Source organism: Eschrichtius robustus, chromosome X (genome assembly GCF_028021215.1).
Source record: "Eschrichtius robustus isolate mEscRob2 chromosome X, mEscRob2.pri, whole genome shotgun sequence".
NCBI lineage: Eukaryota > Metazoa > Chordata > Mammalia > Artiodactyla > Eschrichtiidae > Eschrichtius > Eschrichtius robustus.
The window spans coordinates 74273660-74297703 of NC_090845.1; the positions used below are offsets into that span (position 1 = coordinate 74273660).

At 34.0% G+C, this 24044-nt stretch overlaps 1 protein-coding gene across 3 annotated transcripts in view; it reads left to right on the plus strand.

Moving 5' to 3' along the window:
* The window catches only part of APOOL (apolipoprotein O like), a 91048-nt gene that overhangs the window by 24606 nt on the left and 42398 nt on the right, over window positions 1-24044 (plus strand). For 2 of the 3 annotated variants that reach the window (XM_068533252.1, XM_068533254.1), the window contains exon 2: window positions 10746-10850. In XM_068533252.1, the coding sequence (XP_068389353.1) occupies window positions 10746-10850 (105 nt within the window). Of the gene's footprint in view, window positions 1-3337; window positions 3371-10745; window positions 10851-24044 lie in introns of those variants that run through there. The other variant, XM_068533253.1, reaches the window with a different exon arrangement.

The following is a 24044-nucleotide window of genomic DNA, read 5'->3' on the forward strand; positions in this document are numbered from 1 at the left end:
TGTTTCTGGAGGATTTTTAAAAAATGTTTACATAACTGCTACATTCCCTGTTTTTATTTTTAATTTTCTACTTAAATTTTTATTTATCTAAGGTAAACTTTTGACACTTTCAAGTGTTACTCAGTAACAATTACATCACAATTATTGAGTGTTCATAAATTCCAAAATAATTTTGTTCTTTCATACATCATAATTAAAGCACTAGGTGCTTGAAATGCTTTAACATTTATTAATGTTCTATAATTTAATAATACAGTAAAAACCATACCTATCCAAGCCACACTGAGGCGGGCAGTTATTTATTTTGTCTAATTTAAGACTGGCCTTTTAAGTGTTGGAACTTTAATTTTGATGAAGATCAGAGCTCAAGTGTACCATGTACTTCCCATCCATCTTAAACCTATTCATCATCATTCGGTATGTTCGTTGTTTAACTTTGCCAATTTTAATATGCTATAGCTGTTATTCTTAATGAAGATACTATATAGATAGTGAATGGTATTGAATGCGGAAATAGCCTTAGGATATGCTATCTTGAAAACATTTCTGGTGTCATTTTCTTTTTTTGAAATAAAATATATGCAACTTCTTAGCTTTGTGGGCAGTGTCACATGCTCAATAAACTGAAGGCAGCCTTTTTCCAAGTGTTTTTCTGCCCTCCAAAGGTCACTGGTGATACTTGTGTCCTTTTCCTTGTCTGCCCCATTGAAAATATTCTGTATGTTTCCTGCACCATTAACATAAGATACTTTCTGATGCATAGTAGTAGGCATTCAAAAAACATTATTTATCCCTTTCCTGTTACTAATGTATTAGAGTAGAAGTATTATTTTGTCAGCACATTCATCTTCAGATTATTCCACTTTTGCAGATGCGCTATAGGTCACTACTTCCTCTTAGTATTCCTTGATATTTAATTTCCAAGAAAAGACCAGATCCTATGTACCATTTAAAATGGCATTTTAAATATAAGCAACAGAACAGAGAGGTGGAAGAACCTGGGTTTTTGATAAGTCACCAAATCAATCCTAAAGTTCTGTCTACTTCCAGACTTCCTATTACATGAGAGAATAATGTTTGTCATTGTTGAAGCCTGTTTAAGTTGGGGATTCCAAAACTTTAACCAAAACCATCCTAAATCCCCAATATTGAATTTTTGTAAAGATTATAAAACTCAATGGATGTAAAGCACCTGGCACATAGTAAGTGCTCCTTAAACACAGAACACCCTGTCTTCAGGGATCGATTATATTTTCAGGGACATTATATTAAGGCATAGAACAGGTACCACTACCAGGTTGTAGAGCTGTTGCATTTTTAACTTCATTGCTGATTCTCTTTCTTTCCCAACCATGGTGTGTGCCTCTGCTACTATCTTTTATTCTGCTTTTATTCTTTCTTATCTCTTACATTTCTTGTTACTTCTTCCACTTTTTGGCTTTTCTATAATAAATCTAGCCTTTTGTAAACACAACTAGCCAATTGGAATACCCTTGCCTATAATACTCAGCTCTTTGGTTCTTTTCCCTTTTGTCGGTTACTGGATGTTCAGGGACAGCTTTTTGGCCACAAGAGTTTCTACAACATGAGGTCTTGTTTCTTTTCCCCCTACCCACGTTTTAGAACTCCTCTAGGTACCTAAAAGTTTTAGGTAGCAAAGGTCATACTGTACCTAATAATAAGCATGGTTTATGAAAGAGACAGATTTCTAAAAGCCTCAGGAAAATTAATCTTACTTTGGAGTCACACCATTTTTCTTAGTCAGCTCCAGCTGCTATAACAAAATACCCCAGACTGGCTGGTTTAAACAACAGGTATTTATTTCTCACAGTTCTGGAGGCTGGGAAGTCCAAGATCATGGTGCCAGCAGATTTGGTTGTTGATGAGGGCTCTCTTCCTGGGTTGCATACTGCCACCATCAAGCTGTGTGCTCTCATGACATCTTTGTGCATGCTGCAGGGGAGGTGGGGAGAGTTCTCATGTCTCTTCCTTTTCGTATAAAGACACTAATCTCATTATGGGGGGGCTCCACCCTTGTGACTTCTTCTGAACTTAATCACTTCCCAAAAGCCCCACCTCCTAATACCACCACATTAGGGGTTAGTACATCAACATAGGAAACTGGTGGGATACTACAAACATTCAATCCATAGTACCATGTATATTTTTACATCTTAACATTAGGTAAGTTTGATGTCATTGGGAAAAAAATATATTTTCTTGCAGAATGTCTCCCCAGCACCCCGTTATTTCAGTTTGGGATTGCATTTGATCATCATGTGTCCACATAGTGTTGTTAGACTAGAAGTAATAAAACTGCTATTCAAATATTTTATAAATATTATTTTAGAAAAACACTGGGTGATAGTGGACAACTATCATAGAAAGCAGCCTTGTGTTTATAGTACAAGTAACAGGTTTCATAATTTTTCCCAGGTGGTACTTTTTTGGTTTTGTTTTTAGCAAAAATGTCAGTTCAGGGCTAAGGGGAAAATAAGCAATTTCATGATTTGACAGTTTTCATGTCAAATAAGCCAACAAATGTTTCTCTAATAGATTTTGGGTTTATTTGTAGACTTTTGATGACCATTAATAAATTAAACCATGTTTGTATTTCATAAGCCTTGTGTTTCATACCATAACAAATTTCAGGTGAGAGACCTGTTTAAGGCATAAATCTGGCTTATTCCAAGAGTAAACCTATGGAATAATATATAATAATGTATAAACAGAGAGGTTATCCTCTTTTATTTTTTATTGAAGTATAGTTGATGTATAATATTATATAAATTACAGGTGAACAGTATAGTGATTCACAACTTTTAAAGGTCATGTCCCATTTATAGTTATAAAATGCTATATTCCCTGTGTTGTACAATATATCCTTGTAGCTTATTTTATACCTACTAGTTTGTACCTCTTAATCCCCTACCTCTGTGTTGCCCCTCCCCCCTTCCCTCTCCCCACTGGTAACCACTGGTTTGTTCTCTATATCCGTGAGTCTGCTTCTTTTTTGTTATATTCACTAGTTTGTTATATTTTTTAGATTCCACATGTAAGTGATATTTGTCTTTCTCTCTCTGACTTATTTAACTTAGCATAATGTCCTCCAAGTCTATCTATGTTGCTGCAAATGGCAAATTTTCATTCTTTTTTATGGCTGAGTAATATTCCATTGTGTGTGTGTGTGTGTGTATACATACCACATCTTCTTTATCCATCTATCTGTTGATGGACACTTAGGTTGCTCCCATATCTTGGCAATTGTAAATAATGATGCTGTATGAACATTGGGTGCATGTATATTTTCAAATTAGTGTTTTTATTTTTTTCAGGTATATACCCAGGAGTGGAATTGTTGGGTCATATGGTAATTCTATTTTTAGTTTTTTTGGGAAGGCTCTGTACTGATTTCCACAGTGGCTGCACCATTTTACATTTCCACCAACAGTGTACAAGGGTTCCCTTTCAGAGAGGTTATCTTGGATATACTAATTATTATCCCCAGCTCTAAGTTTTAACACTTCAGGAAAGTGGTAATGATCTGTAGGCCAAATGAAAATCTAAAGAATGGATAAAGATGATATGATTACTTCATATTTTAAACCTTACATCTTACATTTGTACAAGGATAGGTTACTTTGACCTGATGATTTGCTATCATTAATTTATACTAAAACATGTACTTGATACAAGGCTGGAGTAAAGTAGCTACAACACTGCTAAGATTTAGTCCTTGTCTTTAAGGAAAATGCCCTTGGAAGTAGTACAGGAGACACAGTATTATAGGTTTGTTTTCATGATTTTATGAGACTGTTTTCTGATTTATACATTTAGACCATCTTTTAGAACCATTCCTAAAAAAGGATAAAATTTCTCATTTTCCTATTTTCCTTTTACTTTCTTGAAAATGTAATGCCATTATATTCTTCTACAGTGGTATAAACAGTGTCCAGTTCTTTCTTCTGCTGTTTTCAGGTTAGCATATATGCCCTGAATGGCTGGATATAGAGTTAAAACTGGTATGTTTGAAAGCAAAAATCATATAAATCATTTTCTTTTCTTATTGAATAAATTTGACATGTAATGTTGTGTAAGTTTAAGGTGTACAGTGTGTTACTTTTATACATTTATATGTTATAATATGACTGCTATTATAATAATATTTATCAAATTACATAATTACAGTACAATATTGTCTATATTGTGCATTAGATCTCTGTGGCTTATTTACTACTTATAAGTTTGTACCCTTAAACCCCATCAATCTTATTCCCCTCCCCCACTTCCCTTAGTAACCATCATTTTACTCTCTGGTTTTTACAGGTTTGACTTTTTTAGATTTCATATATAAGTGACATCATCCTGTACTTTTGCTTCTCTGACTTATCTGGCTTAGTAGAATGTGCTCAAAGTCCATCCATGTTGTTGCAAATGGTATGATATCCTCCTTTCTCATGGATGAATAATATTCTATTTTGTACATGTACCACATCTTTTTTATCCATTCATCCATTGGTGGGTTTTTGGATTGTTTCCATATCTTGGCTGTTGTGAATAATGCTGTGATAAACATAAGAGTGTATATATCTCATCAAAATCTTTTTTTTATTAATTAATTAATTTTTTTAATTTTTGGCTGCATTGGGTCTTCGTTGTGGCATGCAGGATCTTCTTTGAGGCATGGGAGATCTTTGTTGTGGCGTGTGGGCTTCTCTCTAGTTGTGGCGTGCGGGTTTTCTCTCTCTAGTTGTGGAGCGTGGGCTCTGTAGTTTGCGGCACGTGGGCTGTCTAGTTGATGTCCGCGAGTTCAGTAGTTGTGGCGTGCGGGCTTAGTTGCCCTGTGACATGTGAGATCTTAGTTCCCCGACCAGGGATCAAACCTGCGTCCCCTGCATTGGAGGGCAGATTCTTTACTACTGGACCACCAGGGAAGTCCCCTCATCAAAATCTTAATCTCTTCTTTTTGATAGAATCATAAGAAAATCCTAAAGGTTGGAGCTCTAAGGCAGTGCTGTCCAGTAAAACTTTCTTCAATGGTGAAAATGTTCTATTTCTATGCCGTCCAGTATGGTACCCACTGGAGTCACATGTATCTACTGAGGCCTTGAAATGTGGCTAAGGGAATGAAGTGGCCTTATTTTTCCAGCTCTCATACTGTGAACAAGTGTCCCTTTTGTGGTAAATAGTGCTAAGTGTTTTCACTTTTTTTTTTTTGGAAAAACTGCATTTTTAATTTTTAAATTTTCATTAATTGAAACATAAATTTAAATAACACATGTAGCTATCGTCTACCTTATTGGATAGTGCAGTTCTAAGGCCCTAAGAGATTATCTGCTCAAGGTCTTTCATTTTACAAATAAAGACGCTTTGGCCCAGAGAGATGACATGACTAACTAGAGATTACATAGTTGTTCAAGAACAGAGCTGGGACTAAATACAGGTGTCTTGATGGCCAAGTCAGTGGTATTACTAAATCACTTTGAAATTTTAAGTTGCTAATCAAATTGGAATTATTACTTTTATTCCATTTATTGTGTTTAGTAATAATTACCCATTTTTCCTATCCTTTCTACTGCTTCCTCTCCTTCACACACACTTACATTATTTCCATTAAAAAAATGGTGTCTTTTTCAGCTCGGTGCTTTGTGACCACCTAGAGGGGTGGGATAGGAAGGGTGGGAGGGAGGGAGATGCAAGAGGGAAGAGATATGGGGACATATGTATATGTATAACTGATTCACTTTGTTATAAAGCAGAAACTAACACACCATTGTAAAGCAATTATACTCCAATAAAGATGTTAAGAAAAAAAAATGGTGTCTTTAGGAAGAAGTTTTTGTTTTTTATTTTTTTTAGGAAGAAGTTTTAAAATTCATTTATTAAGTAGGAGGTAATTTTTAGTTGTGTATGTTTTTAAATGACTTTTAAATTCTTGAAATTCCCTCTGTGGTCTTCACATTTAAGATGTTCGATGTGAGTAGAAGTGTGATTCTGATTATATAATCTAGAGTATTATTTTAATATAAGGTAATTATTTGTTGGTGACTTTCCTTCTGGTTTTTAGAGAAACAAAATGGCAATATCTTATCTGTAGTAAATTATATACTTGGAAATTATCACTGAACTTTAGAATCATGCATTGTCAAAATTAGAAGGAAGTGTAGACATTTTGTAGTGCAGCTTCCTTTCACAAATGGGCAATCTGACACACAGTGAGGGGGAATTAACTTGTAAAAGGTGACATAGTGAATTATTAGCAGAGCGCAGACTAGAACACAGCTTTTCCAATTCACAGCCTGGTGTTCTTTCCACTGTATCACTACTTCCTCTCAGATCTTCACACGTAAACAACTCAAAAGGCACTACAGCATACAAAGTTCTGTTAAGCTGCTGATGGCTGTACTGAACTTTGATGACTAATCTCAACTTGTCACAACTCATTGGGTGCTGGAAATAGACTCACCAAGTTCTTGAGCCAAATATTTTAAAGCAGTTTACACTTGCAATATTGCAAGCACAATTGAATTTTCTTACAAATCTCAACTTGAAGGTCTATCTGGCTGTTTGTGTGGGGTACTTTGTTGCATAGCTATATTCCAATACACCATGGTGTCTTTTAATGTATTTCTCCATCTTCTATATTTCCTGTATCATGATAATATAAGATAATCAACTGATAAATCTTATTCTAATTCAGAACTACAGCATCTTGCTTTAACTTCATTAATCTTACATCTTTCTCCCACACTGAAAATCCCAATCTTTAAAATGCCAGCATATTTAAATGTCTCCTTGTATAACATACACAGAGCAGGTTCATAATAAAATACCAAAACTGCCACTAACAATATGATTATTAAGTTTTAAGGTTTGTTTCTTTGTTGATGTTCTCTTTGTCCTTTGGGTGTAGCCCAATTACTGGTTGTAAGTTCATTTTGAATTGTTCCTGTCTGTGTGATCATTGCCTCAACATTGTTTATTTCATTTTCCTCTTAGTTTTTAGGGCTTACCTTTCTAAATTTCAGTTTTGTTTTATACTTATCACAGGACTCTTGATTTAATAAAATAGCATTTACTACATGATAATATATCTCTAAAGCAGAATTAATGATTAGGACTGATTTTAGATTAGCCTATAATAATTATATGCTCCTTCTTACAAAATAAGTAACAAAAATTCTTATAGAAGAGAACTTTAAATTTCAATTCTGTTAGTAAAGAAGAGAAAACAGATATGTTTATACTCCCAAGTAAAGTTGGACCAGTTAATTCTCTGCCTTATTTTTCCAGCTCTCATACTGTGAACAAGTGTCCCTTTTGTGGTAAATAGTGCTAAGTGTTTTCACTTTTTTTTTTTTTTGGAAATGCTGCTATTTGAAATGGCTCCATGCATAGTACAGAAGTGCTATCTAGTGTTCTTAAGTGCAAGAAAGCTGTGATACGCCTTAGGGAGAAAATATGTATGTTGGATAAACTTCATCGTGGCATGAGTTATAGTGCTATTGGCTGTGAGTTCAATGTTACTGAATCAACAATATATAGTAAACAAGGTGTCTTTAAACAGAAACACATATAAAACAAGGTTATGTATTGATCAGTTGATGAAAATGTAACCAGAGGTTCACAAGAAATTAACCCTGTGTTTTCCCTAGGAGTAGTGTTCATTATTCCCTAAATCAGTGTTCATGGCTACTTTATGGACTATAACTACTGCAAATAATGCGAATCAACTATATTTTGATTACAGAAGTACTTGGAAGGGTTGAGTCTCATGGGGGAGTTAACTGACGCTCATCTTCAGTCTTGCTATTTGTAAATCTCTATATGATAGAATTCTGTTCTAGGGCCTGTTTGTTATCTTTAATAGGAAGGTAATTGATTTTAAACAAGACACATAATTTTGAATTGACAAGTCATTATTTTGAAGTTACAAATAATTTTAACTCAAGGTCTTACCTTGTTAAAACTAGGATTGCCTCTGCCCAATTTTAATACTATTTAACTAACAGCCTATGAGCCTGTAAATTTTATAATACCCCCAAGCTCTGATGTTCTTTAAATACCTTATTTTATTTTCTAAATTAGGCATTAGCAACTGTTTTTTCTATAAAGGGGCAGATAGTAAATATGTTAGACTTGTAGGACACAAAAGGTCACATATTCTTCTTTGTTTTCTGTTTGTTTATTTTGTTTTTATAAATTTTTAAATATGTTTAAAAAAAAAACATTTTTAGCTCAGAGTCCAGACCAGATGTATCCCAGATCTGTAGTTTACCAATCCATATTCTAATTTTTTCAGTGTGGTATATAATCAGCTGTCTCTCTGGGTAGTGATGCCTTTTTCATCAGTATAACCTGTGTTTTGAAAAGACCTGAGTGTGCCAATCTGCCTCTTTTCTTTTGATCAAAGTCTTGGCCTTTTTTGTTTAGAGGCAATAAGTATTCTATGTTTTTTATTGTTATTATGGCCCTCACTAGAGCCTGATTAACATCAAATACATGTGAGAAGAAAAATGGGGAGTAAGCACCACCACTTAACATCTTTATTCAGCAATCAGAAAGAATGGGGAGCTAGAATTAATTGCCCATTTACCAAGTGCAAGCCATTTTTATGTAATTCTTTAATCCTCAAGATAATCATAAAAAGGAAGGCATTCCCATTTCTTTTCAGATATATAACCTGAGACTCTTAAGATAGCGCTGTCCAGTAGAAATTTCTTCAGTGATGGAAATATTGTATATCTGTGCCCTACATTATGGCTGTTGAGCACTTGAAATGGGGCTAATGTGACTAAGGAACTAAATTTTAAATTTTATTTATTTTTAATAAATTTAAATTTAAATAACCATATGCATCTAGTAATTACCATATTGGGCAGCATAATTCTTAAGAGCTTAGGTAACTTGCCCAGATTTAGATAGTAAGTTCCACAACTTGAGTTCAAAACCAGGTCTGTGCAACTCCTAAGCTTATGTTTTTACCATTATGCCACACTGCCTTATTAATAAAAGTCAAGGTGGATGGACCCTGCCCTACAGAGTAGAAAATGTAGCAAAGATACTTAAGCATTTTTCAAGGTATACTGTATTAACTTTTTAGGCCACTAGTTCAATTAGTCGGTCCACACTCTGGAGCAATCGATCATAATTATTAAATAATACCTATGAATTTATTTTATAGTCTACATACTATTATTTTTCCATTATGTGAAATAAAATGACTATACTAAGAACATAGGGTATTGAAATTTTTTCAGATATTAGCATACTTCAAAAGTTCTATCTAGGGAGTAAGGTCTACTCTGGTATTTTTAAAATAGGTTTTAAATATTGTAAGAATTGACATGCTTCAAATAATCACTTCAGAGCTTTATTGAAAATTATTTTCAGGTACACGGGAGAACATCCATTGCTGGCATCCATTTTAATATGTTTTTTATTGATACCCGACATTAGATACTGAGTGGAAATCTTATTTCATTAGTGAATACCAACTGTGTGTAAGAAATCAGAAGTGATGCCTTTTGGAATGCAGGCCTAGATAAATTGTTCTGTGATGCTGACATATGTACTAGAGGGAGGCTTGAAGGGGGAAAAACAGTGAACACAATTTCTTTTATTAGTGTTGAGTCTTCATTTTACCCTATATTTCTGGAGTCTCAATCTAAATCAGAATCATGCCTAGTTTAAACAGGAAATTGCTTAACTAGTGCCTGTAGCTTCCCGTATTCTGCCCAGAAAATATTGAAAAATATGTCAGAAATGAAGTGCAGACACTATCACTGTTATCCGATAACATTTGAAATCCTTTGGCCAGTGTTTCTTCCAGTTCTTGAACAATTCCACTTATGTGTAAGCCAGAGAGACCTCTTCCCTCTGGATGTCTTTGGTCAATTTCAGCAGGCCTCCTTCTGAGTCTAAAGAATCAAGCTCTTAAAATAGTCATTCCCTGGAAAGCTTTTCATTTGGCCTTGTTGAATGAATAATCTTTAGGAATTATTCTGGTACCTGGATAAACACTGGAACGCCTTGTTCTTAGAGCCAGTAATTTTCCTGCATTCTTAATTCAAATCAAGTTATATCTAAAACTAAGGTCACTTTTGGCTTTAGATCAAGCATGAAATAGGTAAAAAGGAATATGTTAGTTAGGGGCATAAGATTTGTAATGGTAGGAAGTTATTTTTATAAATAATGTAATTATAAAATTTATTTCAAGATACAACCTGAATCACCCAGTACTCCAGATCACCCTTATCCTTTACTTTCTCTATAGCATTTATCGATTGTAAGATACCGTATAATATATGTATTGTGCTTATCTCCTGCCTCTTCTCCACTAGAATGTCAGCTCCATGAGAGCAAGGATCTTTGTTTTGTTCCCTGATGGGTCTGGCATATAGTAATTGCTCAATAAATATTTGTGGACTGAGTGAATATCATAATCTATATCTCACTTCATCCCTCAAAATTTATATTCACTTCTAACTGGTAATTATCATATTGCTATATTACATATGAAGTAGATAGTTAACAAATTGGTAAAAATAAGACTCTACCATCTACCATGAGAAAAGAATTTTATGAATTATATCCTAAAAATGTATGAATAATTTGGAGTGCTTGAGTTTTTAATAAATTTAAATGAAACCAATAGTGTTCCTCAGATGCCCCCCAAAATTTATCAGGAAATAGAGGGTGGGAAGCTCTCAATTAAAAATACCTTTTTGTTATATCTTTCTCAGATGGGAAAGCTGACAACCATGCCAGCAGCTCTAATATGTGCATCTATAAGTGTGCATGCGGCCAAAGAAGAGGAGTCCAGAAAGCGTCTAGTGAAACCAGAGCAGGTAACTTGCCTACAAAAGTTTGAATTTTGTATAACAGAAATATGATGTAAAAGCTGTGAGGTTGGTTTGATTGTTAGCTCTATTCATCAAAAACGTCTTTGAAGTATTTGTTAGGCACGTTTTTTAAGTTGTGAGAAATAGTTACAAGGTGTCTCAAAGTAAACACTATTATATTTAACCCAAACATCTAAAATCCTAACTCCAATGAAAAACAATTGGTGATTTTTCTTAACAAATAATCGATGAGTAGTACAGGGTTTTAGTTCTTCTAAGCAGTCTGACTTCTCTTTCTTAAAAAGTTTATACAGGTACACCTGATATTTGAAAGCCTTAGTTTAAGAAATTCATTAAGATCTCAGTTTTGAAAGTAATCTTAGATGTTTTATAGTTCAGTCTTCACTGTGGTACTGTAGTCCCCTCTACAGTAGGTAGGCTAACTGACTGTTTTCTTCTACATGAATAAAACTCTGGATAAAGGAACCTAAGGCAGTCCATTCCATATTCTGGCAGCTCTCATTCAACTTAAGGTCCTTTCTTATGTCAAACACAAACCTGTCTCATAATTATAAGTTCTACCCATTGGCCCTGTATCTCTTGCATTGGTGCCATACAGAACAATTCTCATCTCTCTTCCACAAAACAACTCTTCAGATGTCAGTTACACTTTAAGTAGTTTTGCTTCCTGGATAAGTGTATTAGTAGTTTAACCATTCCTCATATGTCATAGCTTTGAGTTCCTTCACTTTCATGATCATTCTCTGCCAAACATGTTCAGGATGGTTAGTGTTTTCTTCGGGTGTAAGTATTTTGACTACTGCAGGATAGAGTCAGACTCTGACTTCTCTTGTTCTAGATAATATATTTCTGTTAAAGCTGCCAAAGATCACATTTGTTTTTATATTTATTTTTGTTTTGAGTCATCACAATCAACCTTGCTTATAATCAGCCTTTGACCATGATATAGTGATTGTGCAGTTCTCTAAAATTCATTAAACTTTTTTACATGGGCCACTGGTAAGCTATGTCTTTTCTCAGTCTGTACTTAGGCATATAGACTTCTTGGACTTAGTTACAGGTACATTTATGTCTTTTTAACTTTTATCTTGTTGATCTAATCTATCACGCCAGCCTATTGGTATCTCATTGTAGTAACTGATTCTATTCACCGTTGTACTTTTCATCTTTTCTAGCCTCAAGTTATTCTTGAATTTACCTACATGCTTAGAAATATATACTCGAGTCAAACAGGCCTGAAACTGAATCCTGACCCCACCACTGACTAGTTGGATGGCATTGGACAGAATTCTTAACAGTGGCATAAATATTCTGTGTATGAATATACCATTTTCAAATGTACAATTTTCATAAATTTTTGGAAATTTAACATATTTCCAATTATTTTGCTAATGTAATCAATGCTTTGTCGAAACACCTTGTACATAAATCTTTATGTACATCTATAACTGTTTCCTTAGAATAAATTTCTAGAAATGGAATTGTAAGTCAGAAGGCATGAAAAATATCAATGTATTGCCAAACTGACATACATAAAGGTGGTATTTATTCATTTATTAAACAAAAAAATATTTCCTGAACTTTTCTTATATATGTTTGAGGCATATACGAAGCACTGGGTAAAGTTTTATTAATTTTCATTAGCAGTCTAGAATAGCTTCACTCTCTTATATACTTGCTGACTCTCAGTATTTTTTCTCCTTTTTATTAGTCTTAGAGAGATGATGTTTTTAAGCCTACCTTGACACTCCTATCTTTGGAAAGCTCAAAATCTAGATTGGATAATAAGTAACTAGCATTTTTCCCTAATAGCTGAATTTACATATTTCTGAATTTTAAAATAAATGTTTGCTCTTTACTATATTATGGAATAAACAGGATTTCTTGGTATTTATTGTATTCCCCAGTACATTTTAAATAGAATTCAATTGAATTACTTATTAAATAAACTTGCCAGCTGAGTGCTAGGGGCTATTCACATAATCAGGATTCAGTCCTTGAGAAACTTAGAACTGCTGAAGGAATGAAAATGTGATTTGCATGAACTATTCCCAGGTACTTTTATTGTGTAAAGTGAGTTATGCCTTTGTTTAAATCTATTTACAATAAGTCTGTACTAAGCCAAAATGCTTTATGAATGAGGTGTTCTGGTTAATTGACTCTTCTGGTAAACTTGTGGCTAATGAGAAGATCCTTTTTCAGTTTAACTCTCTTGTTAAACATCTTTTTCAACTGTACCAATATACTCCTGCCTTATTAATTATGATGTCATGAATGTAATTAAATCTCTCTTTATTTGAAAACTCTGCAGAGCTGTGGGGTGACCCTTTTCTTAAACCATAAAATTCGCAGTATTCAGACTAAAATGACTGGAGGTTGGGCTGTGTGTATACAGTCAGCCATAGACATTACCGGATGTTTCTTTTTAAAGTATTTCTATAATGGGAGTTTGACTTATTTTCTTGTCATTTGCTTGTTTTCGGCAAAAAATAACAGAGAAGAAATATTGATTTGAGAGTTCTAGTTACTTTCGTTCAATTTAATTTAAATGTTGTTTTATAGTTTACTAAATCTAATCTTAATTTCTAATTGAGTACAAACAAGTTGTATTTATACAATACAATAAATGGCATTTAAGCCCAGGGCCTCCAATCCAGGATGAGAATATTCATTTAAAGTGTACAGCTTGATGTTTTGACATACGTATACATTGTGAAATGATCACCACAATCAAGCTAATTAACATATCTGTCACCTCATATAGTTACCATTTTTTTGTGTATGTGTGTGTATGTGGTGAGAACACTTAAGATCCACCCTCTTAGCAAATTTTAAGTATACAATACAACATTATTAACCATAGTCACCATGATATACATTAGATCTCTGGAATTTACTCTTCTTGCATAACTGAAACTTTGTAGTCTTTGGCAAACACCTCCCCATTTTCCCCTCTACCTTACCCCACACCGGTAACCAGTATTCTTCTCTCTGCTTTTGAGTCTATTTTAGATTATACATATAAGTGAGATCATACAGTATTTCTCTTCTGAGTCTGCCTTATTTCACTTAGTATAATGTCCTCCAGGTTCAGCCATGTTGTCAAAAATGGGAGGATATCCTTTTTATTCCATTGTATGTATGTGTATGCATGTGTTTGTATACACACACATGCACACATATATGTATATACATTTTTAAACCATGAAATTTGCAGTATTCAGTATTAACATGCACACACACATATACACACATACATACATACACCATATTTTCTTTATCCATTCATCTGTTGATGGACATTTAGGTTGTTTCCATATCTTGGCTATTTGAATAATGCTGCAATGAACATGGGAGGTGCAAGTATCTCTTCAAGATCCAGATTTCATTTTCTTTGGATATATTCCCAGAAGTGGGATTACTGGATCATATGGTAGTTCTATTTTTGAGTTTTTGAGGAACCTCCATACTGTTTTCCATAATAGCTATACCAATTTACATTCCTACCAACAGTGTTTAAGGGTTCTCTTTTCTCCACATCCTTGCCAACACTAATCTCTTGACTTTTTGCCATCCAACAGTTGTGAGGTGATATATCATTGTGGTTTTGATTTGCACTTCCCTGATGATTAGTGATGCTGAGCACCTTTTCATATACCTGTTGGCCATTTTTATGTCTTCTTTTGAGAAATGTCTATTACTGTTCTTTGCCCATTTTTTAGTCAGTTATTTTTTTGCTGTTGAGTTGTATGAGTTCCTTATATGTTTTGGATGTTAACCCTTATCAGATAAATGGTTTGCAAATATTTTCTACCATTCTATAGGTTGCCTCTGTTAATTGTTTCCTTTGCTGTACAGAAGCTTTTTATGATGTTGTCCCCCTTGTTTATTTTTGCTTTTGTTGTCTGTGCTTTTGGGGTCATTGCTAAGACCAATGTCAATAAGTTTTTACACTGTGCTTTCTTTTAGTAGTTTTACATTTCAGTTTTTACATTTAAGTCTTTAATCTATATTGAGTTGATATTTTATATGGTGTGAGATGCGAAATTAAGATCCAATTTCATTCTTCTGCATCTAGATACCCAGTTCTCCCAGCACCATTTATTGAAATGACTATCCTTTCCCTACTGTGTTCTTGGCACCCTTGTCAAAGATCAGTTGGCCATAAATGCATGGGTTTATTTCTCTGTAATCTGTTCTGTTACATTGGTCTATGTGTGTTTTTATGCCAATACAATACTGTTTGGATTACTGTAACTTTGTAATATATTTTGAAATCAGGATGTGTGATACCTCCAGCTTTGTTCTTGCTCAAGACTTGCTTTGGCTATTCAGGGTCTTTTTTGTTTCCATATAAAATTTAGGATTTTTCTTCTGTTTCTGTAAAGAATGCTATTGGGATTTTAATAGGAATTGCATTTAATGTGTAGATCACTTTGAGTAGAATGGACATTTTAACAATATTAATTCTTCCAATCCATGAAAATGGGGTGTCTTTACATTTTTGTGTCTTTAATTTCCTTCATTAGTTTTTTATAATTTTCAGTGCACAAGTCTTTCACCTCTGGTTGAGTTTATTCTCAACTGTTTCATTCTTTTTATTGCTATTGGAAATGGAATTGTTTTCTTAATTTTTTTCGGATAGTTCATTGTTAGTGTATAGAAACACAACTGATTTTTTGTATGTTGATTTTATATCCTGCAGCTTTACTGAATTTGTTTATTAATTCTAATAGTTTGTGGTTGTTGTTAGAGTTTTCTACATATATGATTGTGTCTTCTGCAGATATTTAACTTCTTCCTTTCTGATTTGAATTCCTTATATTTCTTTTTCTTGTCTAGTTGCTCTGGCTAGGACTTCCAATACTATGTTAAACGGAAGTTTCAGATGTGGACATCCTTGACTTGTACTGGATTTAGAGAATAAGTTTTCAGTTTTTCCCAACTGATTATGATGTTAGCTGTGGGCTTTTCATATATGATGTTTATTGAGTTAAGTTCCTTCTATACCGAGAGCTTTTTCTCATGAATGGATTTTGAATTTTGTAAAATGCTTTTTCTGTATCTATTGAGGTGATCACAAATGTGGTTTTCATCTTTTATTCTGTTAATGTGGTGTGTCACATTGATACACATATGGTGAATCATCCTTGCATCTGAGGGATACAGTCCACTTGTTCCTGTTGTATAATCCTGTTAATATTCTGTTGAATTTAGTTTGCTATTATTACTTTATTGAGGATTTTTGCATCTGTGTTCGTTAGGGATATTGGCTTGTAGTTTTCTTTTCCTGTAGTGCCTTTGTCTGGCTTTAATATCAGAGTGATACCATCAAATGAATTTGGAAGTGTTCCCTCTTCTATTTTTTGGGAGAGTTTAAGAAGAATTGGTATTCTTTGAATGTCTAATTCACCCATGAAGCTATCTGACCTTGGGTTCTTCTTTGTTGAGGGGTTTTTGATTACTGATTCAATCTCCTTATTGGTTATTGGTCTGTTCAGGCTTTCTATTTCTTCGTGATTCAGTCTTGGTAAGTTGTTAGTTTCTAGGAATTTGTCAATTTCTTCTAAGTTATCCAATTGTTGTCATATACTTATTCATAATAATCCTTTATTATCCTTTTTGTTTCTGAGGCATCCACTGTAATGTCTTATCTTTCCTTTCTAATTTTATTTATTTGAATCTACTCTTTTTTTTATTAGTCTAGCTAAGAGTTTGTCAATTTTGTTTACCATTTCAATAAATACTTTTATCATAAACCTTTCAAGTGTGCTTGAATGCCCATATCTAAGAAGGAAAATACTTTAAAGCACTGGTTCTTAACCATTTTGACCCCTTTGAGAATCTGACGAAAACTTTGGATGCTCTTCCTAGAAAAGTACATATACAAAATTTTGCTTACAGTAGACCACAAATAACAAACCTGTTCTTTAAACTGTTAATCTAATTTATACTAGGGTATAAATGAAGAATCAGTAGGTTTTGACTAGGATAGAAGAGAGAACAAGAACACTTAATGACTCATAAAGTTTGGAATTGAGGAGCATGAAGAATAGAGAGGATGGGGACATAATGGACAACTGTTATCTACTTTAACACCCATGCATCCACATGCATTCTTCCTTGAGGAGTTGGGGAACTTCCTTACTTACTGTGTGCCTGCTTTTTATGCATGTAGTGCACCTTTAATATAAAATTGCACCTCTGACCTTCCTAACTACACATAGTTGCCAATGTGGTGAATTTAAATTTCAAGTATTAGTCTGGAAAGATAAGCACTTTAATCCTGGTACAGGTAGCAAAGGGTCATCTATCTAATGGTAAAAACAAGACTTTTGTGACCCATTACTGTTAAAGTTTTACCAAACCTACACTGTTTCATATTTGTTGCTGGTAGAAGATCAAATCTGAAGCTATTAATAATCTAGTTCCCTTGCTGTTGATTTGTAAACTTGATTCTCCCCAAATATGTCTTTACCAAACCTTATAGAAAGGTGCTATACCCTGAACATAAAGTAAAAAATAAGTATTTTTGAAGGAAATAAGTCTTTACCTCATTAAATTTTTCATAATTCTTTTATGTTTTATATTTGTTTTTATTAAATATGGATTAGAACCAAGAGGCTGTTTAATCAGTTTATGAAAGGTATAAAAATAATAACATGATGAACAACCATATACCTACCTACCACCCAGTTTAAAGGAAAAACAAAATAAAATCCCCTGGTTCTCATCCCATTCCCTATCCATTCAGAGATAACCACTACCCTACCCTGAATTTTGATTATTGTTCCCTTTCTTAATTTTTTAACTTCACCTTATATGTCTGTATTACTAAACAATGTTTTTGGTTTTGTAAATTTTTGAGCTATATATTGATAGAAATATACCTGCATAATTTTCTACATTTTACCTTTTTTGCTCTACAAATATTTTTTTATGCTCAAATTCCTGAAATCCATCGAGATTTTTCCATGTAGCTGTAATTTATATATTTTCCCCTAATTTATAGTATTTCATCTTGTGGATAGATCCCAGTTTAATTATCCATTCTACTGCTGACAGACATTTGAGATGTTTCCAGATTTTTGCAATTAAAATGTTGCTGTGAACATTATTGTACATATCTCTAGGTACACAATTACAATCGTTTCTCTAAATATACCTAGGAGTGGAACCACTGAGTCATACAATATGTATGATTTTCAAATTTGCTATAGTATGCCAAATTGTTTTTCAAAGTATGTCTACCAATTTACATTCCCACAAGCAGTATATAGATGTTGAGGTTGCTCCACATTCTTGCCAACACTTGATACTGTCAGACTTTAATTTGCCAAACAGTTGGAGTTGAAATGCTATCTCATTGTGGTTTTCATTTGCATTTCCATGTTATTAATGAAGTTGAACATCATTTTATATATTAGTCATTCTAGTGGTTATGTATAGGTATAACATTGTACATTTAACTTGTATTTTTCTAATGACTAATTATGTTGAGCATCTTTTCATGTGTTTATTTGCCATTCTTCTTTGGTGAAGAGTCAGTTAAAATGTTTGGCCCATTTTTATTAGGTTGTTTGTTTTGTTATTATTGAGCTTTGAAAGTTTTTTATATATTCTGGATTTTCAGCCCTATATCAGGCATGTGTTTTGCAAATATTTTCTCCCAAACTGTGGCTTATCTCTTCCTTCTGTATTACTTTTTCATTGCTTCTGTAACAAACTACCATGAAATCAGTGATTTTAAACAGCAAAATTTTATTATAGTTTCTGTTAAGTTAGAATTCTAACACAGGTACACTGGGCTGAAGTCAAGATGTTGGCAGGGTTGCATTTCTTTCTGAAGGCTGTTGAGAAAATACATTTCCTTCATTTTATCAGCTTGTAGAGACTGGCCCACTTTCCTTGGTTTGTGGCCCAATTCCTCCATTTTCAAAGCCAGGAAAAGTAGTGTAAGTCATTCTCATGTCACATCACTCTGACCATGCTTCTATAGTCACATCTTCTCCTGGCATTACCATTCCACCTCCCTCTTCTACTTTTAATGTCTTATGATTACTTTGAACCCACCCAGATAATCCAGGAAAATCTTCCTATCTTAAGGTCACCTGATTAATGTTAATTACATATGCAACCTTAACTCCACTTTGCCATTGTAACATAACATATTCATGGCTTCCATAGATTAAGACATAAATGTCTTTGGGTGGGGAATCATTGTTCTGCACACATTACCTCCTTTTAAAAGTGTCTTTTGAGGAACAGAAAATTTTAATTTTATAAATTCCAATTTATCCATTTTTGAATTTATGGATTATTATTTTGCTGTCATGTCTAAGACATTTTTGCCTGATGAAAAGTCACAAGCATTTATTCATGTTTTAGTTGTTTTTCTTTTCTTACAATTAGTTGGGTTTTAGTATATTTAGAGTTGTGCGATCATTACTGCTAATTTTATTTTTTTTTAATTTTATTGGAGTATGGTTGATTTACCATGTTGTGTTACTTTCAAGTGTACAGCAAAGTGAATCAGTTATACAGATACATACATCCACTCTTTTTTAGATTCCTTTCCCATATAGGCCATTACAGACTATTGAGTAGAGTTCTCTGTGCTGTACAGTAGGTCCTTATTGGTTACCTATTTTATATATAGTAGTGTGTATATGTCAATCCCAATCTCCCAATTTATCCCTCCCCCACCCCTCGCCCGCTGGTAACCATAAAATTGATTTCTACATCTGTAACTCTATTTCTGTTTTGTAGATAAGTTCATTTATACCTTTTTCTAGATTCCACATATAAGTGATATCATATGATACTTGTCTTTCTTTGTCTGACTTACTTCACTCAGTATGACAATCTCCAGGTCCATCCATGTTGTTGCAAATGGCATTATTTCATTCTTTTTAATGGCTGACTAATATTCCATTGTATATATGCACCAAATCTTCTTTATCCATTCCTCTGTTGATGGACATTTAGGTTGCTTCCATGTCCTGGCTATTGTAAATAGTGCTGCAATGAACATTGGGGTGCAGGTATCATTTTGAATTATGTTTTTCTTCAGATATACACCCAGGAGTGAGGTCGCTGGATCATATGGTAGCTCTATTTTAGTTTTTTAAAGAATCTCCCTACTGTTCTCCAGAGTGGCTATACCAATTTACATTCCCACCAATAGTGTAGGATGGTTCCCTTTGCTCCACACCCTCTCCAGCATTTATTATTTGTAGGTTTCATGATGATGGCCATTATAACCACTGTGAGGTGATACCTCATTGTAGTTTTGATTTCCATTTCTCTAATAATTAGTGATGTTGAGCATCTTTTCATGTGCTTTTCCATATGTATGTCTTCTTTGGAAAAATACCGATTTATATCTTCCACCCATTTTTTGATTAGGGTGTTTGTCTTTTTGATATTGAGCTCCATGAACTGTTTGTATATTTTGGAGATTAATCCCTTGTTGGTTGCTTCGTTTGCAAATATTTTCTCCCATTCTGAGGGTTGTCTTTTTGTTTTGTTTATGGTTTCCTTTGCTATGCAAAAGCTTTTAAGTTTAATTAGGTCCCATTTGTTTACTTTTGTTTTTATTTTCATTACTCTAGGAGGTGGAACCAAAATGATACTGCTGTGATTTATGTCAGAGTGTTCTGCCTATATTTTTGTCTAAGAGTTTTATAGTATCTAGCCTTACATTTAGGTCTTTAATACATTCTGAGTTTATTTTTGTGTATGGTGTTAGGGAGTGTTCTAATTTCATTTGTTTACATGTAGCTGTCCAGTCTTCCCAGCACCACTTATTGAAGAGACTGTCTTTCCTCCATTGTGTATTCTTGCCTCCTTTATCATAGATTAGGTGACGATAGGTGCGTGGGTTTATCTCGCAGCTTTCTATCCTGTTCCACTGATCTATACTTCTGTTTTTGTGCCAGTACCATATTGTCTTGATTACTGTAGCTTTGTAGTATAGTCTGAAGTCAGGGAGCCTGATTCCTCCAGCTCCATTTTTCGTTCTCAAGATTGCTTTTGCTATTCGGGGTCTTTTGTGTTTCCATACAAATTGCAAAATTTTTCGTTCTAGTTCTGTGAAAAATGCCCTTGGTAATTTGATAAGGATTGCATTGAATCTGTAGATTGCTTTGGGTAGTATAGTCGTTTCCCAATATTCATTCCTCCATTCCAGGAACATGGTCTATCTCTCCATCAGTTTGTGTCATCTTTTATTTCTTTCATCAGTATCTTATAGTTTTCTAAGTACAGGTCTTTTGCCTCCTTAGGTAGGTTTATTCCTAGGTATTTTATTTTTTCTGATGCAATGATAAATGGGATTGTTTCTTTAATTTCTCTTTCTGAACTTTCATTGTTAGTGTGTAGGAATGCAAGAGATTTCTGTATATTAATTTTGTATCCTGCAACTTTACCACATTCATTGATGAACTCTAGTAGTTTTCTGGTAGCATCTTTAGGGTTTTCTATGTATAAAATCCTATCATCTCCAGAGATAGTTTTACTTCTTCTTTTACAATTCAGATTCTTTTTGTTTCTTTTTCTTCTCTGATTGCCATGGCTAGGTCTTCCAAAACTATGTTGAATGAAAGCGAGAGTGGACATCCTGTCTTGTTCCTGATCTTAGAGGAAATGCTTTCAGTTTTTCACCATTGAGAATGATGTTTGCTGTGAGTTTGTCATGTATGGCCTTTATTATTTTGAGGTAGGTTCCCTCTATGCCCACTTTCTGGAGAGTTTTTATCATAAATGGGTGTTAAATTTTGTCAAAAGCTTTTTCTGCATCTATTGAGTTGATCATATGTTTTTTCTTCTTCAATTTGTTAATAGGGTGCATCACGTTGATTGATTTGCGTGTGTTGAAGAATCCTTGCATCCCTGGGATAAATCCGACTTGATCATGGTGTATAATCTTTTTAATGTGTGGTTGGATTCGGTTTGGTAGTATTTTCTTGAGGATTTTTGCATCTATGTTCATCAGTGATATTGGCCTGTAATTTTCTTTTTTTGTGATGCCGTTTTTGGTTTTGGTATCAGGGTGGTGGTGGCCTTGTAGAAGGAGCTTGGGTATGTTCCTTCCTCTAATTTTTTGGAAGAGTTTCAGAGGAGTAGGTGTTAAGTCTTCTCTAGATGTTTGATAGAATTCACCTGTGAAGCTATCAGGTCCTGGACTTTTGTTTGTTGGAAGATACTTAATTAATCACAGTTTCAATTTCAGTACTTGTGATTGGTCTTTTCATATTTTCTATTTCTTCCTTGTTCAGTCTTGGAAGGTTGTACCTTTCTAAGAATTTGTCCATTTCTTCTAGGTTGTCCATTTTATTGGCATATAGTTTCTTGTAGTAGTCTCATGGTCCTTTGTATTTCTGTGCTGTCAGTTGTAACTTCTCCTTTTTCATTTCTAATTTTATTGATTTGAGTCCTCTCTCTTTTTTTCTTGATTAGTCTGGCTAAAGGTTTATCAATTTTGTTTATCTCTTCAAAGAACAAGCCTTTAGTTTCATTGATCTTTGTTTTCTTCATCTCTATTTCATTTATTTCTCCTCTGATCTTTATGATTTCTTTCCTTCTACTAACTTCAGGTTTTGTTTCTTCTCCTTTCTTTAGTTGCTTTAGGTGTAAGGACAGATTGTTTATTTGAGATTTTTGTTTATCTTGTTTCTTGAGATAAGATTGTATTGCTATAAACTTCCCTCTTAGAACTGCTTTTGCTGCATCCCATAGGTTTTGGGTCGTCATGTTTTCATTGTCATCTTTTTCTAGGTATTTTTTTTATTTCCTCTTTGATTTCTTCAGTCATCCATTGGTTATTTAGTAACATATTGTTTAGCCTCCACGTGTTTGTGTTTTTTACACTTTTTCCTGTAATTGATTTCTAATCTCATAGCGTTGTGGTCAGAAAAGATGCTTGATATGATTTCAGTTTTCTTAAATTTACCAAGGCTCAATTTGTGACCCATGATGTGATCTATCCCGGAGAACGTTCCTGTGCACTTGGGAAGAAAGTGTATTCTGCTGCTTTTGGATGGAATGTCTTATAAATATCAGTTAAGTCTATCTGGTCCAATGTGTCATTTAAGGCTTGTGTTTCCTTATTTATTTTCTGTCTGGATGATCTGTCCATTCATGTAAGTGGGGTGCTAAAGTCCCCCACTATTATTGTTTTACTGTCGATTTCCCCTTTTATGGCTGTTAGCCTTTGCCCTATGTATTGAGGTGCTCCTATGTTGGGTGCATATATATTTACAATTGTTATATCTTCTTCTTGGATTGATCCCTTGATCATTATGTAGTGTCCTTCCTTGTCCCTTGTAATAGTCTTTATTTTAAAGTCTGTATTGTCTGATATGAGTATTGCTACCCTAGCTTTCTTTTGATTTCCATTTGCATGGAATATCTTTTTTCATCCCCTCACTTTTAGTCTGTATGTGTCCCTAGGTTTGAAGTGGGTGTCTTGTAGACAGCCTGTATACGGGTCTTGTTTGTGTATCCATTCAGCCAGTCGGTGTCCTTTGGTTGAAGCTTTTAATCCATTTACATTTAAGGTAATTATCGATATGTATGTTCCTACTGCCATTTTTTAAATTGTTTTGGGTTTGTTTTTTTGGTCTTTTTTCTTCCCTTCCTCTTTTGTTCTCTTCTCTTGTGGTTTGATGACCATCTTTAGTGTTGTGTTTGGGTTACTTATCTTTTTTGTGTGTATATCTATTGTAGATTTTTGATTTACATTTCCCATGAGGTTTTGATAAAGCAGCCTATATAGAGAAGGTTGTTTTAAGTTGGTGGTCTCTTAATTTCAAATACAATTCCCATTTCCTGCATTTGTATTCTCTTCTCACAGTTGCTCATTTTGATATCATATTTGTGTACAGATCATTTCCTGCTTTTACTGTATGTTTGCCTTTACCAGTGAGCTTTCCCGTTTGTAATTTCCCTGTTTCTAGTTGTGGCCTCTTTTTTTTTTACTCTGCCTAGAGAAGTTCCTTTTGCATTTGTTGTATAGCTGGTTTGGTGGTGCTGAACTCTCTTAGCTTTTGCTTGTCTGTAAAGCTTTTGATTTCTCCTTCAAATCTGACCAAGAGCCTTGCTGGGTAGAGTATTCTTGGTTGTAGGTTTTTCCCTTTCATCACTTGAAATATATCCTGCCCCTCTCTTCTGGCCTAC